At 34.9% G+C, this 19,540-nt stretch overlaps 1 protein-coding gene across 6 annotated transcripts in view; it reads right to left on the bottom strand.

Moving 5' to 3' along the window:
- The window catches only part of LOC124642746 (inositol 1,4,5-trisphosphate receptor), a 105,703-nt gene that overhangs the window by 60,332 nt on the left and 25,831 nt on the right, over window positions 1-19,540 (bottom strand). For all 6 annotated transcript variants that reach the window (XM_047181376.1, XM_047181375.1, XM_047181374.1 and 3 more), the window contains exons 2-4: window positions 9,756-9,876; window positions 7,450-7,520; window positions 2,822-2,937 (exon numbers count right to left, since the gene is read on the bottom strand). In XM_047181376.1, coding sequence (XP_047037332.1) covers window positions 2,822-2,937; window positions 7,450-7,520; window positions 9,756-9,838 — 270 coding nt within the window. In that variant the 5' untranslated portion in view covers window positions 9,839-9,876. The remainder of the gene's footprint in view (window positions 1-2,821; window positions 2,938-7,449; window positions 7,521-9,755; window positions 9,877-19,540) is intronic.

Here is a 19,540-nt window from a genome sequence, read left to right on the forward strand (position 1 = left end):
TATCAGAGAAAATTGCGTCGAAAAAGTAATGAGAGAAATGTTAAAGGAAGATAAGAAAAGTAATGATGTAGGAAATATGAACTGTTTAGTGACAAGCTGATATTAATCAACAATCAATATCGAAGAACTAATCATACAAAAAAATATATTAAAATTATAAGAAAACAACGGACTACTGTATGAGGTAAATAGGCACGTTTTAAAGATAAAACTACTTAATACCTCTCATAAAAATATAAACCGAAGAAAGAACAAAGTTATAAAATTAGAAGACTTTCGGAAGAAATTAATTATTTAAATCTACTGTATAATTAATTTAAAAGTCCATTAAAATGAAATAACAGCATAATATAAAAATTCTCCTGTCACATAACATGAAATCATTCATCATCCACATCGAGAGATTCATCAACCTTTTTGATAAACGATAATGTTGAAATAACCACATTAAAGACTATATTCGCTTACACCATTTGATATACGATCATAGCCCTTATTTACGAGGCCATAAACACCACATTATTGTCAATAAACGAAAGGAATAATCTTTTAAATGGTAATATTAACTCATTTGATAATCTCTGAAGTATGCAATAAGTATTAAAACCGTAACACATTATATTATGGCAATTGAAACTAATGCTTATTGAAAAAAACTAATGTGGCGGATACATTAAACTTATTTTATTTCAATAACGCTATCTAAAGTGTATTTTAAAATACGTCCAATCTTAGAGCATTTAAAGAGCCGATGATGCCATTGCCTTGTCTTCAGATCCAACAAAGGTAGTAAGAGACCCCTGGTCTTACTTCTATTCATGTGTGCGTCAAGTTTAAATTTGTATTTGTGTCGTCTTACGCACACGAATAACGATGTCATCTACAATGCTGAATTCATTCCGTTCCTTTCGACTTTTTCGCATAGATGTTTGTACTCCTAGCGGTTCCAGTTGATTGGATGCTCTAAGATCCATATTTATTCAATTCAATGGTTTATTTTGCAACATATCAAAGATAATAAGAAATAGTGAAGACGGATGAATGGGGATTTTAACAGGAAATTAGTCACATTAACCTGCTTAGAACGATTTATTTTTATATATGTAGGTACCTTTTTATTTAGTTAAGTCTATTTTAAACTGGATCATTTCCTTACGTGACAAAGACATTATTTAAATAATGATTTTAAAACATTTGTCTTTATAAAAATCCGGATCATAACTTACTACTGATATTATAAACGTAAGCATTTTCCAAGTCCTAATATTCTTTTCGAGATAAATCGCCGTCATGAAACTTTATGATGATAAGAAAACCGATAAAGGGAATTTGGGTATTTTACAAAAAAAAAAAAACCTTATCCCTATCAACCATCTCTGTATTACATGTTATTACAAAACTTTAGGTAAATTACAGTGGTTAATATAAATAGCCTACCTAGAAAGTGACAGTAATTTAATCAAGTCCTAAGTACTGCTGACCCTTTAAACTGGAAATTGGCAATATCTGGCGACCGACCCCTTTCATACTGAGCTCTCCTAGTACTTTATTAAATTAACCCTAATATAAGGTAAAATCGACTGGCCCTTTTGTACAGTAATATTCAAAGTAAATGGCATTTATTTCATCTATATTTATTTGAATCTTCAGAGTTTTCTTTGGAAAAGTTCGATCTGTATACTATTAAGCAATTAAATTAATATTAATCTAATCTTAGGAACTTCAAGACTGTTTTGAAATGTTCGTGTTACCATTTATCAGGGAAGGCTTCTTTATTTCGGGTGTGCAAGGTAGTTCCTATGAAACGCGGGTATAATGCAAATTTTTGGGAAACAGTCTATTGCTATACCTACCTATATTTATTCCAGCACGAGTGAATTTTGCTAAAATCAAAGTCCAACTGTCATAATGCAACAGCATTTATTGGTTGAAAAATTCGCAGTACCCCTAAATTAACCACCAACTACAATAACCCAGGAATTTGGATCACTATACATATAATAAAGTCCCCTATTCACGGTACGCAAGTCGCAATCCGACATTTGGCACAAAATGGACACAAAATGTACAATAAACGGTTCATAAAACGCAATGCGGCAATTCCAACGCTATTTGTGTAGGGTCCGTAATAATCTGGAATTTATCGACATATTTAGCACGCCATAAAAATGTATGAAATCTAAATCGAGGAATATTTGACGAGCTGTTTGTTTATGGGTGATGTTATAGTTATTATTATGTATTAAGAACTGTGTTTATAAAACTTAAAGATTTATGGTGATGATTTTGGTCTTATAGTGAAGCGATACTCGATTTTATAGCGGTTCAATATATCACTTTTGTGCGGTTTCACACAGGGGACTTAATATAAACGTAAGAGTTAGAGGAGAGCAGAAAATATTAGAGGGAGGCTGCAGTCATGATACATGTGATGAGTGGATGAGACACATAATACAATGTGGATGGATGGAGAGGGAGGGGAAGACCGAAGAAAAGATGGATGAATTTGTCTAAGAGATGACATGAATAAGACGATAGTTAACACAGAGGAAAGAAAGGGACACCATATTGCAAGGACCAAATATGTTTATTTATTGACTTTATTTATTAAGGTATTGACTTTATTTATCAAAGATAATTATGTCAGCCCCAAAAGCCTCAAGAAACAAAATTAATTGGCACAACTTTTTACATACGGTATATACCAAGACTTTTACCCAGAAGAACAGGTCCTAATTTTTACATACAGTGTAAGAGGCGTTTCCCTAAAATAATAAGCTCAGGGTATAATGATGAAGAAACATAGTTATTATATACTCACGTGCAACCTCTTAAGCAGTCCTGTATCGGTGTTGGAGTTAGCGGACTGCTTGGCAGTATTCCAGAACTGCTTTTGAGCGGAGTAGCGGTTCATGGGGCATATTTTGAACAGGCAATCTGAAAATTATAGCAAAATTTTAAAGAAACTTCGTAGATGAAAGCAACGAGTTGATATTTTTCTGGAGGGTATCAAGTTTTTTTTTCTAATAATTTTACACCTAATTATCAACATAATTGGGAAAAGGTTCGGGAGATGGAGATGATCAATCAAAATCCTTAACATTATTCCGAACCTCTATGCTCCAGAAGCTTAACTAAAAGTAACGTAGTTCTAGTCTCCAAAAAATGATATTTCCGCATTAAAAACACAAGTAGGACTTGATCCATTATTTCACGAATACCAACTGTCGGGCCCTTCGGGAAATTATGTGGTCAGAATACGATGTTATCGCCGCAGGGTAATACTGTGCCCACAATGTGCCTGGTGACCAGTGTTATTCACAAATTCAGAGTCGATTCTTGAAACGTTTATATGTATAAATGTGTCTAGTTTCAATATCAGGAAACGTTGTGAAATTACGTAAATAAAGTTGACAAGTTTGTTAGTTTGCTCATAAAAACGCGATTCTCAGGAACTAGTAGTTCATTTTGAAAAATTATTTCAGTGGTAAATAGCTCATTTACTGTATCACATCAATCCGGTCGTGGTGAGCAATACCGGAATTTACAGAACGCGGGTCAAACCGCTGATAAATGGCTAAATCTACGTACTGCTAATAAATAATAAGGCCTCAAATAATAGATAATCCTATTACAAAGATTCATGATTCATTCTTTTGTTCAGAACGTTCATAATGTGATTTAATTTCCTTCGCGTCAGATTTATGGATCTTTTGTAACATTAATAGCCGTAATATATTAATACTAGTGGAAAACCCGGCTTCGCTCGGGTGAAATTTGACTCATAATACACGTCTAGTTGCAAAATGTAGGTAGAAATTTCTGTAGTCATCGGGTCTCAAGGAATATTAAAGGAATAATCAAGGCATAGATTCGTATAGCTTCGTTCGTTATGTTTAATAAATATAATAAATAAAAACTGCAAAAGTTTTTACACAAATTATGTTTATTTCAAATTAACATTCAAAATAAACTAACACAAATTAACAAAACATATACCCCCTTACTTATAAAATCTCTAATCACCTTCTAAGCAACATTTTAACTAATCACTACTTAAAGTCTTAAGTAGTGATTAAATGTTAGTTAAGACATGATTAAGCAACGTTTATAAGTAAGTATTTTCTTAAACAGCCCTTAAGTATTACTTATATTTAATTCACGTTTATAAGTAAGGCTGATATTTTTAAGGTTTACTCTGTGTAAACCTCTTTGTTTTAAGCACTCAGTCTTTTTCTTTACTTTGACAGGTAGATAAGTACTTACTAATTTTAAAAATAAAATATGAAATTGTGGTTCTTTATCCAAATTGGCTAAATCAAGAATAATATTAGGAAGTATGTAAATTGTAATTTTACAATGAGTACTTATCCGAGAATTTGGCAAAGGTACTTATAAAAAAATATTCTCTATTATACATCAGAGGTTGATTATCACAAAATTTCTCTATATATAACATTTTTCGATAAATATTTATCACCTTTGAAGCCTTGTTCAGTGGTATTGATAATTTGAATTTTTACATCATCGAATCTTCGAACTCGAAATAATTGCCGAGGAAGTTTAAAATCAATTGCTTCATTCAAACATCTTTCCCATTCTTGATCGTCAAAAAGGAGCCCTCTTGCTTGAGCAGCTTCTCGAAATGAGTTGTAAATAATATTTTCATAAGTTCTAACATTCAACTCTTCGTTATCGACCTTAAAGGAGAAAATATATTAGATAAATATTCAAATAATAATAACTATTGTGAATGTATGTAGGTATATCCTCACATCTCTATCTGGTAATAAGTATTATTTTTCATTTTACAGCCACAGCACTCGCAATAATTGAAATTATCTGCAAAAATATATTATACAATTAATAATGTCTATTGTATAATAAGAGCCAGCCAAGTTCAAGTAGAACTTGCGCATGAAGGGGTTCATTTCATTATCGAGAAAAACGGTGAAAAAATCGTGTCTGTTTCTGTATGTATTCATGACACCTCAACACAGGCTATGCGTGTGGTCATTTATTATTATTTGTCGAATTATAGAGAAAAAATATTGAGCCGCTTACCGAGTATAATGTTGTCGCAGTCCACACATCGACTGCACATTTGCTTTTGTTTGCCATCTCGTGCAAATATTTTGCCATTACAAAAATTGCATGTCACTGGAAGTAAATAAGTATTTATTTTATTTTTAAATGCAGAAGGCTCACAATCCACACTTTAAGAAGAAAACAAAACAAAATTCACTTAAAAACACAACCTGCCTACATACCTACTAAAATACTACACTGTACACACCATCTTTACGAAGAGCCCTTCGCTCCATCCACTTTCCACAATTGTGACAATGTTTACCAAATGCACGGAGATTCGGCTGTTAACAAAATGATATAGGTATCATCAAACAAAAGACTAAACGAAGACAGAGACACGACCAACGAAACATTTTATGAAATACTTACGATTTTCGGCATGATGTGTGTAATCCAAAGTAAATGACAATGACATTTGAACAACTAAATGACATTTGAACTAAAACTTCGACTTTGAGGTTATGGTTATTATTCTTCTTTCTATGGTTTTTATCGCAATCGGCCAATCTTATGCTACGTTCACACGCGCGCCGCGCAACCCGGCGGGCTGCCTGGCGGGCTGCGCGGCGTGCAGCCCGTCGCGGGCAGGCGGACATTCAAGCTGTTCACACGCGCGCCGTCGTGTCAGTCAGTGCAAGAATGGCGAGCAGCGAGGATCTCGGTGTTGTTGCTGTCATAGCCTTTGGCTTAACTTATTTTTATTGGAAAAATAATCAAAATGATGAACGACGTTAACCATTCCGCCATGTTGTTATCTTCGATCGTAGCGACTTTCTTAGAACGTTTAATCGTCACGAAAGCGCAGGAGAGACTGACTGCCCGCGCGCGTGTAAACAGTCGCCGGGCGCCCGCACATTCATCCTTTGAACTTTGCCAAAAAACCGACACTCGACCGATTCGCGGCGTTCACGGGCACGGGCGCGTTCACGGGCTCGGGCGTACCGTTTACACGCTCGTGAACGTGACTGTGCCCGTTGAATGTCGATTTGAACGCGCGTGTGTGAACGTACCATTAGGTTTAAAGAAAAAACACATAACAAAAAGTATATCATAAAAAAGTGTCAAAAACAATATTTTCGCGAAACGTCAACGACTGACGAAAAGTATTTTTTGATAAGATTCACTAAACGTTGGCGATGCGTATCTAAGCAACGTTTATTAACTACCCAAGATAGCGACTGTGGTTTGCTTGTCAGTGCAATTGTTTAACGAAATTCTCCATAATCCGAATTTTGCGGATATATGTTGTCGACTCAAAATTAATATTTTTTTATGTTTTGTTATTCATATAAGGTTTCGATCGAGTCTACCGTACCCTTTGACGAAATTATTAATATAGATAGATGAAACATTTCATATACGAAATTGGACATTAAAAAAGCACTAATATATCTCTCGGTATTATGAACCTTAGGAAGTTTATGTATGTTTTAACAACGTATTTTTTTAAGCTAGAGCCTATAATAATTAATTTACCTGCTTGTATAAGTATATATTAACATAGATTGCAGTATAACATTCCACAGAGAAATGTTTAAGAAATAACCTTATTGCAAATCATTTTAAAAAGGTCTGATGATAATACCCCCATTACGAAAATATTTTCCTGTCTAATTTTATTAACAAAACTGGCTGTTTCCGCGATTTTACCAGCGTTCCGTGTAAACTACTTCCCGTTCCCTGACAAAATACAGGCCCTTTTCACCAAGAGATAGTGTAGCTTCGTAACGGTGTAATATTTTTTTCCAATCGGTACTTTTTGGGGCTCAAAAATCCTCTTAATAATATTAGTTTAGACGACCCGGATCCACATTAAACCTTTCTTGACAGCCGACGCAGACTTGATATATCACAGCATACATAAATAAACGCCGTTGACAATGCTGAATAAATTATTACTTAGAAAACGGATGCTGCTATTGTAATTTGTAGATGTAAGATTTTAGGTATTCGCTGAGTGTTAAGATTTCAGGACATTTTGGGAGAATAATCTAAGTTAATAAAGCTGTGTTTAACGTCTAGTCTAACTATGGATGGGTGACCATTTTCGTATTGTCCTATAGGTGACTCACTTATTAGCTCAAACTCTTGTACCTATTACTTATAACCTACCTTTTGAGTCAAATGATTAGAGTATTATTGCAATTATAGCAAGATCTGACAAATATATTTGAATTCATACAAGGCGCTCCTATGTAGTCCGCGTATCTATGTATTTGAACACGCGTGCCGACTCTCTCCTTGCGGCACATTTAAAATTTGTATGCGCGTACATTGGACCGCCTAGTCTAGGTATACAATATTTTACTGCAACAGATTTGTGAAATTATCTAGTAAAGGTGGACAAGAATGACTTACCCCGGAACTTTTTGGGCGGATCAGTCAGGTCGCCCGCTTCCGGGCACACCACACACCTGTCATCTACCAACCTGTGGACAACGGTAAATTAATTATTTTCCCAAGTTATTGGATCTTTGGTAATCGTAGTCAGGATCCAGTCTGACATACAGTCTTTACAAGGGGTATCGGGGTATCGGTTGCCCTGGCAAATGGATTGCAATCAGCGGCATATGGTTAGACTGGAAGTCGATCCCAACTTGGTTCGGAAATGGCTAGGCAAATGATGAGTAGGTAGACATATTTCTTCATAATTTTATGCATGTAATAAATAGAAAGGAACTATAATCAGAAAACCGGGAATCATACTTTGAAACTGCTGAAAAGGTCACACGATGCAAGCGCTACTCATATGTTTATATTGAAGTGGCCATATCATAAACAACTGGTCGCATAACGATGCGATGATATACAGAGTGTGCGGATAACGGCGTATGACACAATTAGGTGGGATCTTATATAACTGTTTGCATATTGCACGCTTTTGATGTTAAATATGCATATGTTAGAATTAATTTTGGAGGAGCATGTTCAAAAAAAAGGTCCAGTAAAGAACATCCTTGTTTTGGGAAATTGGTTAAAATGGGTTAAAAATGAAGGACAGGTTTAACTTTGTATACTTCTCTAAAATGTATAAGAATTGCAAACCAAATTTGAGAATTCTGATACAGTGAAAGTCAGAAGTAAATAGTAGTAGTACCTATTTGATATTTTGCGGTTACGTAAACCAAAATCGCAACAAAGGTATGATCATGAGGACAAAGTAACCTCATATGACTAAACAAAGGAACCTAACCACATTTGTTTCCCAGCCCAGCCTGCAAACTAATCCTAGCTTTACGGTCCCAGGTGCATTGGTGCATTCATTGGAACACAAACTCTACAGACTTTGGCATATTAATTCTAGTACTGAGTTTCAAGTTCTATACTGAATCTTTGAAGTGTTGTAGCCTAAGAAAATTGGAGATTCAGGACAATGAGAAAGAAGGAAATAAAAGTATATAAAAGGCTGCGATTTTCTCACAATGTAGAGTATAAGTTCTTTTCACTCGTAATAGATCGCAAATATGATCGATTTCAAAAGAGGGATCATGTTCCAATCTTGGGAATCATCATCATCATCAGCCTATCGCAGTCCACTGCTGGACATAGGCCTCTCCAATTGCACGCCACTGAGATCGATTTTCGGCTTCTTGGAAATAGCAAAAAGAAATCAAAGCAGTATAGAGCGTAGAACACGGCAACAAAATTCTTTATTTTAAAGTTGGAGAGAACAACTGAATATTTCAAACAGACTTCCAAACAATTTATTCGATTTCTTAGTACACAAGTTTGACCATGACCTAGTTTTTTGGCTACTTGAATAAAACATTTTGTCTAGGCGCCCGGAAGTTCTGAGGTCCGCATCTTTTTGCATATAAGCATGAGTGTGCGTTTTCGAATATACTACCTATTACCTATTACTTTTCAGACTTATCTTAGAGGCCCCTGCCTGTTGAAAACGTCGTGAAAAATTGTCTCATAAGTGATCGTACGAATTGTAACCTGCTTGGGCAATTTAAGCCATTTCTGCAGTAAAAAACTTAATTCATAAGACCCCATTCAAAAATATTCAATCAATAGGTGAATCAATGTAACAAACCAGATTTTTTCGTTCATTTTATTATGCAGGCACCTACGTCCCTAGACTGTGCAGTTTTATTTTATTTCCATATTGTTCAATGGTCTGTAAAAGCTTTTGATATGTAAAAAAAAAATGGAGTGTTACTTTTCACACTTTTGAATTGTAATGTTTACAATCTGTGATATACTTAGGGCCTTACTACAAAAACTTTAAACCCTGTTTTACGCTTGTCTATAATAAAATTTTGGCAGCAAATGAACCATATGTCAACGTCATAATTTGACATTTTTTTAGACAAGGCATAAACTGACGTTTAAAAGTTTTTGTGGTAAGATCGATGGTGGTAAGACGGTTAGTGTTTACTTCGTTTACCATTTAACAAGATTGGTTGACCAATTACATTATTTTTAAGACTGACAAATAAAACTTTTTTATAACTACGACTAGGTGACAGTGTGGCTATGGAATTTTCCATACAATCTACGTTCATCTATTCTTTTCTATAGCGCTTTATACTTTCAAACTTTAATTTTTTAAGAGAAAACTTATCCATAAAACTTACGCCCGGAACTTTATTCAAAGACATCCAGAATCCGGTCGAAACGCTATTACAAATTCTACATAAAGACAGAAATAAACTTACCCTAAGGTACTGAGGAATCCTGATACAGTGCCTTCCGCGTGCAGGGAGACAATGTCCCCCAGGTGCAAGAAACTGTCCCCCATTTTGGCACCTTCTCCTTACCCCCACCATGCAACAACACCTGGGAACAAAAAGAAACATATTCAGAAAACTTGCCCTTGTATCTTCCAAAGAGTCATATAATCTGTCTATTGAATATGAAACTATTCTATAAGTTGATTCATGGGTCCAAATTTTATAATGGATCATGGATATAAATCATAACGTGGTGTTTCTATGTGACAAGATTCCATCAATCAAGATTTAGCTACCCTTGGTCTGGGTTACTTTTGACGCTTCGTGTTAGCTATCAGACCTGACAAAGGGCACTATAAATTGCCCAAAAGAATTACTATTGCGAACGGAAACTCCGTCCCTCTTCGGAAGTAACTTTTCGCCGTTGGCTTAAAAAGCCTTTATGGTCCAAAATGTAAGGCAGTAATCCGTATAAAAAACGGATCATGTTCAATAAATAATAACATTGGTATATTTAGATACTTGCATCCGGTAAGACTAGAATTCGCTACAAAAAAATGTAGCATGATGACTAATTAAAGGACCTCTGTTTTTCTTAGTAAACAAACCGGTATTAAACATGTCTCCTTATCTCAAAAACATTGTAGGAACTAGCGTTAGCCAGAATCATGAATGGTGTTATCGAAACTAATATCTTAATGTTTAGAGATCAATATAATTCGGTTATCTAGTTTCCATTCATGTCCATCTCGAAATTATCTTAGAATTAATTAATTTAGCCACAACAGTAGTAAATAGGAATGTGATTGATGAAAGTGATAGAGCAGATAAGAACGAGATATTTGCAACCACAGAAAACAAAAAACAAAAATTATAAGGAGTATAATGTACATATACTTCTAGATCTTGAGTACGACTATCAGGTAAGGAGAAAGGTTGTGAAGATCCTTAGAGGGCGTTTTCCCCAACACTTGGAAAGTTGACGTTACCACAAGGACAACAAATTATCCAAGAAAAACGACACTTATCTCTATCCTTTTGTACCTATAGTCTAGTGCATATATCCTACTCATTTTTATCCTTTTCAAAAATAAAATCGCTTCAATTTACCCCAGTAGTTGGAACGCCTATCACCCGGTCGACAGCGCCACAAAATTGAAGCCTCCACAAAGTTTGTTGAGCACATAAATTGCCCGGGGCGGGTGTGATGGCAAAAAATTGGCTTTGTTACCCCGAAACACTATGTGAGTTACGGTGAAAATATTTACTGAAAGTTAGTTTTTAGAGATCCTTTCAGATGTACCAAGGACCCACGGAACTTCAAGATTTGGTGGTGACAGACAATCTTGCAAAAGCTGCGGGTTAGCGCTGGACGCAGGCCTCTTCCAAACGGTCTAAAAATAATATTTAGGACCAGATAGTAATAACTGAAGCATGATGATATCAGGGTCTTTCCATCATTTTAGGATCGGCGTATATAAATATGAAGGCAATTTTATTTTCATAATGGAAAATCTCATCCCGTTTCCAAACTTTGCAAGTCATAAGCTACTTTAATTACTATGGCTTTATAAAATATTTTATTACCAACAACGACCCCAATTTTAATCGATTGTCCATTTTGTACCAGCTACGGAACCCTTTATAAAGAGTGACCCGACATTTTGTTTGCTCTAACGTATAGGGGTTGTTTTTCTATTTAATAACCCGTTAGGCACCCGACAGTGTTTTCTCTTTTGGAACGTGTGCTTCTATGAAAAAAACTAGCTAGGAAACTACTTCCCGCTCCACAATAAACACTGTCTATCAACTATTTCCATATTGGAATAAGTTTCTCAAAGCTTTGTGACTCCTGCCTTCAGTCTATCTAGTAAACTTGCCACTTTCTTCAATAGTCTTTATTCATTTTCCCTATTCACCCACCTACTTTTTGTATCATAACAAACAATATACCAAAAGGAAAAGTTTCGCAAGTTAGAACATATTATAAGAAGCTTCCTCGTACTGAAGTCACGTAATATCTCCCCATCCCCATACATTATGACACGACTTTATGAAGTACGAAGTTGTATGAAGTAAACGCTACTTGTGCTAAGTCTTTATTAAACATTGCCTTATTTTTATGGTCCCACCATACAGCAGAGTCTGTATGAAAGAAATCAAAGATCTGTATGAAAGAAATCAAAGATCTTATATGTAGGGAATAAAAAAGTTGGTACAGCAGTTTATATCGTGAAAGTCGCGTAGTGACACGAGCACGGAAATCGAAACGTAAAGGGGTCTTCCGGACCTACAGACCTGTAATAAGACAGCAGATCTGAAGCAGATAGAAAGCTTAATCTAGACACGTCTACCGTAACAAACTTTTGCGAGAAAGGAACCTTGACATTTCAGGATAAAAAAGAAAAGCTGAAAAGTCTTATCTGTTGCTAATTATCACACGGCACCACCTTCCAAGCCGGAACACTGCAACGCGACGTCAACGCAGAAATAGGTGTATAGTGATTTTGCTTCCACGCTTTTTTTACATAAGGTAGGTGAACTATTTCATGTATTCCACAATGACTTTAAAGCGTTTTAAATACATGGATGGTATTATAAGATTTTTGTTAACATCACAATAATTAACTTATATGTTTCGGGAGTTAACGAGAAGCTACTAACAACAACTCTTTAGCAACATTCATAAACACTGATCGCTAATATTTACCGATATTTTGTATACTTTATACTTTCACGCTCCAAACTTACCAGCCTTCATAAATTTTGCCACAAAGTCGTGAATACTTTGTTGTCACGATACGGAATAAGCTGATTATATTAAAGACTGGATCTAAATGCCGCAGCTAATTTAGCCGTAAAGATCAAACAAAAGTCGCGCGTCGTAAAACTAATAACTAGAAGCACCATTGAAGAAGCTTTGCTAATTTTGTATAACCAGTTTCGTCTGTGGCGCCAAGACACATCTTAGCATATCTCATTTGTCAGAATAAATTCTTCCATTTATTATTAACTAATTTGGATACTAAATAATTCGGCAATTTGCTGCGCTGCTAATAGGTCCAGTTGGCTCAACATTGTTTGTCCATTTTCCATGTGGCGCCGAGACGCAACATAGAATACTATTTGTCAGAATTAATTCTTTCAATTATATAGCATTTCATTCATAGTATTACATATTTTGGAAAATAAATAATTCGGCAATAGGATATTCTAATAATAGCTCTAATTCTATTAATATTTTCATTCAATCAGTATATATCAGGTAAAAGCATTGGCCCCAATTTTTGGGAGATTGGAAATCCTCAGATAATTTCTGCGTGTGCGTTCGCGCAGCGGAATGTTGTTGAATTTAAAGATTTCAATTATGCAGATAATTAGTGTAAGACGTCCTATAATTGTGTATGGTAAATAAAAATTTGTGTATGCAGCCATTGTGGAGAAATTCACCAAAAACAGATTCCGCTGGGCGAACGTTGGCGAACGTTGTCCTGGCGGAACTTTTTTTAATCCATAGACTTTAGACGAAAAGAGATGTGTCCGAAAATTAGTGTGTATTTGTGTATAATTGATTATGTATGAATGAAATCAGCGCATGCATAAACTTCGGAGAAATTCAAGTTTCCGCTACGCGAACGTTTGGCCATTAGCTAGTTTTCATATAAAGCGCTTACATAGAGAGCTGTAGATTTTTACATACGTTGTTTTGAATTTGTTTATATTTGTTTAAAAAACAGATTTAGAAAAAGTCGTAGGGTTTAAAAGATAAAAATATAAACGTAAAATACACTTATTAGGTCTTAGTTCTTAAAGTATGCAGTTTGGGGTCTAGGTTTTCACGTTTACACAAACCTTGTAAGTGTCTCCAACATGTTGCCAAGTATCAATGATGTTCCGTTAGTAATTAAAAAGTTATAGGATATTTTACCATGAATAGATCACTGTTTACAAAGCAGTCGAATATCACGACGTTCTAAAGGAATTGCATGGTAAAATGTATGCCAATAATTAGTTTAATCATTCAACTATTCACTTGCAAAATTTCATGTCATTAAATTCAGTAATTAAAGAAAGACAATTATAATATTGACGGAGCATCGAAACCCTACATAATCCGACCAAGTTCGGATAGCTACAAAAAAGCGGCCGTGCCATATGTCTAAGCAACGTTCTTAACTTGGTAGGTTAGTATTTATTAATATGGTACAGTTGCGTACACAAGCGTTAGGAAAAAAAAAACAATTGTATTTCTTGATTGAAAAATATTTTTTTAATAATAATGCCACTTTCTACGATAAAAATAAATCTTCAATTAACAAGTACTTCTCTATTTAAATATCCGTGTACAAAAATATTTTTATTATTATTACTTACATAAATTACTTAACTACGTGATTAAATATAACGTTAATAAACGTTACGTATTTCAACTAAAATGTCGTAGATAGTGGCGTTATTATTAAAAAAATATTTTTCATTCAAGAAATGCAATTGTTTTATTTTTTCCTAACGCTTGTGTACGCAACTGTACCATATTAAAAAATATACTAACCTTCCAAGTTAAGAACGTTTCTTAGACATACGACACGGCCGCTTTTTTGTAGCTATCCGAACTTGGTCGGGTTATGTAGGGTTTCGATGCTCCGTCAATATTATAATTGTCTTTCTTTAATTACTGAATTTAATGACATGAAATTTTGCAAGTGAATAGTTGAATGATTAAACTAATTATTGGCATACATTTTACCATGCAATTCCTTTAGAACGTCGTGATATTCGACTGCTTTGTAAACAGTGATCTATTCATGGTAAAATATCCTATAACTTTTTAATTACTAACGGAATGTCATTGATACTTGGCAACATATTGGAGACACTTACAAGGTTTGTGTAAACGTGAAAATCTAGACCCCAAACTGCATACTTTAAGAACTAAGACCTAATAAGTGTATTTTACGTTTATATTTTTATCTTTTAAACCCTACGACTTTTTCTAAATCTGTTTTTTAAACAAATATAAACAAATTCAAAACAACGTATGTAAAAATCTACAGCTCTCTATGTAAGCGCTTTATATGAAAACTAGCTAATGGCCAAACGTTCGCGTAGCGGAAACTTGAATTTCTCCGAAGTTTATGCATGCACTGATTTCATTCATACATAATCAATTATACACAAATACACACTAATTTTCGGACACATCTCTTTTCTTCTAAAGTCTATGGATTAAAAAAAGTTCCGCCAGGACAACGTTCGCCAACGTTCGCCCAGCGGAATCTGTTTTTGGTGAATTTCTCCACAATGGCTGCATACACAAATTTTTATTTACCATACACAATTATAGGACCTCTTACACTAATTATCTGCATAATTAAAATCTTTAAATTCAACAACATTCCGCTGCGCGAACGCACACAATTTCTGCCGCTCTGAGTTTAAGAGATGGATAGGAAAAGGAATTGACAGACTTTTACTGACTAAAACCCACCCAGTTTTTTCTGAGCACCCAGATCCTTAGAAGAACGCTGTGGTACGTAGATCCTTCCTTATGTAGAGCTTTCCTTTAAAGGCTTTCACTCTAAGGAGTATCAAGATTTATGCTAACGTTGCGATTTGGACGAATTCTGGGCACATCGTGATTACCTTCAAATTCTGCAGATTTTTTGTGAATTTCTCGTTTATTTGTACGAAATAATCTGTTCGCAACGCATGGACAATGTTACATACACGTTGTTCATCATCAGTATTTAAGTAAAAATATTCTAGACTAACAGTTCAACGTAGTCTTTAGTATGCTTTTGAAAAATGTCTGTAAATATTTTTCTTTGTTGTACTATGAAGTTGTTTGAAAAGTTTCAGGTCCATGACGAATAGAATAACAGTTATAACGTTTTGTGTACCTTTAATAAATACATGGATGACTGATGAATACTTTCTGTCCGCAATTTTATGCGGGAATTATGGAAAAGGGAGAACAACACATTTCTTTTGTATAATAAAGTCTAGAAACTAAATAAATTGGATTTCATTAATTCCTACTGTGAGAGAAAAAGGGGATGCTATCCTTACACCTCTGTTTAGAATTAATTCAACATCATCATTTTCTCATTAAAACCTACATGAACACCGTCTCACTGCCTATTCCTCTGATTCCTACAAATCGACAATAAACAATACTAGTAACATCCCAAATACAATCGAAACCAGTAAGGAAATCAATATACCAAACCAAACCCTTTGACGTCATAGAACTTTTTAGTCAATAAACATTGATACCTACCTTTCTGAAAATAGGGTTCCCATTACATTGAATAAACATCGTTATAGGGTGTAATGACAGCGCATGGTGCCTTGACGACATGATAAATGCGTGTAAATGGGTAAATGTCTTACACATTTAATGGGTAATTTATAGCTTACGTTGACTTGATTTCGAAGTTGTTGGAATAGCATATGTAAGCGCACTAATATTATAACGGCGAAAGTTTGTGAATGTGTGTGTTTGTTATTTGTTAGTGCTGAAATGACTGTGACGATTATGATGAATGTAAGCTAGATTACCTATACATCAGAATAAGGTGGGCTACTTTTGATTCGGTTGCGGGAATTAGTGTATTTGGGGAGCGGATGAAACCGCTGGTGGAAGCTAGTATGTAAATAAGTTTGAAATATTGGTCACCTTCGCCATTATAAGTGCTAAAAGGTTATCATTATGTCATCCTAACAAAAATACAAAATAGGTAAGATTAATGCGAGCATTGCCAGAATCTTAAAAATTTTCAGATATCCTAACGATTTGTTACTTTTCTCTAATTATCAAGATACTAGATACTGAACTACAATTAAAACAAGAGCTGCCGTTAGTTTAACACGATATTGATGGCACGTTAATTATTCCGCTAATTACACGTTGCGTTTCACGCACCTGTGAGATATGATCACCAAGATTGGCTAAAGGATTGGTGAATGTATTTTATGGCTGAAGTTGTTAGGCATGTTATATCATATATTATCTGAACATGTGGGCTATCATGGAAAGTTTTAGGCAATCAGTGGATATTCTTAATTTGAATATCCTATAAGTATAGCATGTATATGACAATGGCAAGCTAGGTATGTAATGAAAAATATTGTGTAAGGTAGCGGGGATCTTTGGAATTGAACCTACAACCTATCAGGATTAACACACTTAAAGAGCATTCTTAGTTTAATGCTATGCAAACGTCAAAAATCTAACCCAGTTTCCATGCGATGAAGTGTAATCTTTTTACCATGAAAAAAAAAACCTCTTGACGGACTGAATAACAGTGATACACTAGTGATTATGTAATCAGATCCAAGTTAACTGTGATTGCAGACTGCAGTATGTAATTAGTAAATACATTTGACCATGGCCGGCCATATAACGGGATGCAGCCCAATGAAATAATTGCAGATGACCAGTATACGCCCAGGCTCTTGGATATAAACTGCACTTGACAATGAATATGATTCGATACTAGTTGTTTGACCACGAACTACCAGTCTGCGTTTCGTCAGATACAGCCGTTTTGCCGACAAATGACAAAAATAGATAGACATTTTAGACTCAAAGCTGGTGAAGATATATTTGACAAGGCATTTGAGCAGCAACGTATATAGTCTATGGAACTCACAAATAACATAGCTCCCTATTGGCAAAAGGAATTTTCAAAATCAGTTCAGGATATCTAGAGATTAGGATACCACAAACTTTGTATAACATTAGTACGGATAAGCGACCTCAAAAAAAAACAAACCGAGTAATGTCCAAAATTCTTTAACTCCATTTCAGCTGGTAAAGAAAGCCAGTAACAAAAGTTTTTGCCAACGCCGACGTTTTTCTGACAGTTATAAATGATTAAGAAGAATAGGGCTTCTAACCAAAAAGAAAGCCTTTTCCTGTCTAAGCACGAATTGTGTTATCGTCTATTTTTATGTAAGGAATTAATTACAATCTAGAATTATATAGAATAGTAAACGGATTCAAGGTGGCCCAGAAGGGCATAAAAATGTACACTAATAATGTATACTAATGATATAAAACTGAAGGGACTACTGGTTCTATTTGTAAAACTTTTTACTGTGAGATAGATTTATCGACAAGGGCTGTATGCTACTTTTTATTCCGGTACGTGAAGAAGTTTTCACACAACACGGGTGGGACCCCTGGCGGAATCTAAGTAAGCAATAAAAGCATTCTTTCCTAGAAGCGTAATACTGGTGCCATTCCTAATATTTGCCTTGCCTTTGTCGAAGAACGAAGACGAGTCTTTTAGCATAAAACCTTAGGTAAAAGCTTTGCTTAGTGCTCCGAGAGATAGCTCTTAGTTTTTAGAACAGTCTATGCACTGAAAAGATTTATTACAAAGTTCATTTAAAAGTAAATGGACTACTTTATGTAACTTTTTTTTATTAAATTAAGAAAATTACAGAGTTAAGAGCAACACAAAAATAATTAACGATTTTTTTTATACTGCAGTTGACTCTTTTTCATTGCACTTAAGTGTACACATTGTATAAATCACAAAGACAAGAACTATCAGCGATTGTGAACTTAACACAAGTCTGCCAGTTTAAAAGCTCTTTGTGTCAACTGGCCCCGTTTTCCTTTATATTTGTCTTTGGAGTCCTATTTTACTGCCGCTGAAGGCCCAAAGTTTTGTTCGTGACCGCTTAAAGATAAATGGTTGGAAGCTAGATAACTTTTGGTAATTAGATTTATTTGCCGCTTGCTTTAAAAACCGTGTTAAACATTTTAAGGAATAATAATACCGAAGAAAGTTGAGTATATGACAGTGACACCATTAATTTAGTGACATGACCTGTCAAAACGCTATTACCCCATCGATTATTTACTGTAATAGCAAGCCGCACCATAACTACATGTTTCAGCTTAATTAATATTTATTTATTAATTGAAAACAACAGCCGTTACTTACAGTTATTCGAAATTAAATATTAGCTTTTGGTATCAAGGACCCATTTTGAGAAGGAGGTAAAGGATCGCGCAGTTGCACTGTTACGCACACAAAATCTTCTGGTGCTCTAGAAAACAGTAAAAAAAATGCGTGCCAACGTTTCTAAAACGTCCGCGAAATTGCAACCCTTGTACGCGAACACATGCAGTGGACCCGCGCCTACGCATTTTTTGTTTGCGAAAAAACTAACGCGAGTAATTTTGGTGGAATCTCTCCATTATGTCTGCAGTTTGTCGACAATGATATCGGACTAAACGGGATATAAAGTTTCTGTGTCAGTCTCCAAAATCGCGGTTTTGCAACCAGTTGCTGCGGTTAAGTGATCCGGTGAATATAATCGCTTGACCGTCAATCACGGGAGTACAAAGGGGGAAACGCTTCATGTTTCTCATTCAACAAGAAACTGTACATATGATCACGGTTAGGAACTAAACAAATAAATGATTTGACGAGAATGAGCTATCTCTGAAGCTGTCAACTTGCCCTCAAAATTAATTTCTGGGACTTCACAAGCAACATACAAATTTTTGAAAAAATCTAAATACGTTTTAGGAATACAATTTTAATGTTTGGCTAACCCTTACATGCTAGCATTCAATAAATATTACATTACTAGCTGGGGCCCGCGACTTCGTCTGCGCAGGTTTAGTATTTCGAACAATATGTTTACAAATTGTAGCCTATGTGTTATTCTGATGTATAAGCTATATTATTGTAAAGTTTCATTAAAATCCATTCAGTAGTTTTTGCGTGAAAGAGTAACAAACATCC

Source organism: Helicoverpa zea, chromosome 25 (genome assembly GCF_022581195.2).
Source record: "Helicoverpa zea isolate HzStark_Cry1AcR chromosome 25, ilHelZeax1.1, whole genome shotgun sequence".
In the NCBI taxonomy this organism is placed as follows: Eukaryota; Metazoa; Arthropoda; class Insecta; order Lepidoptera; family Noctuidae; genus Helicoverpa; species Helicoverpa zea.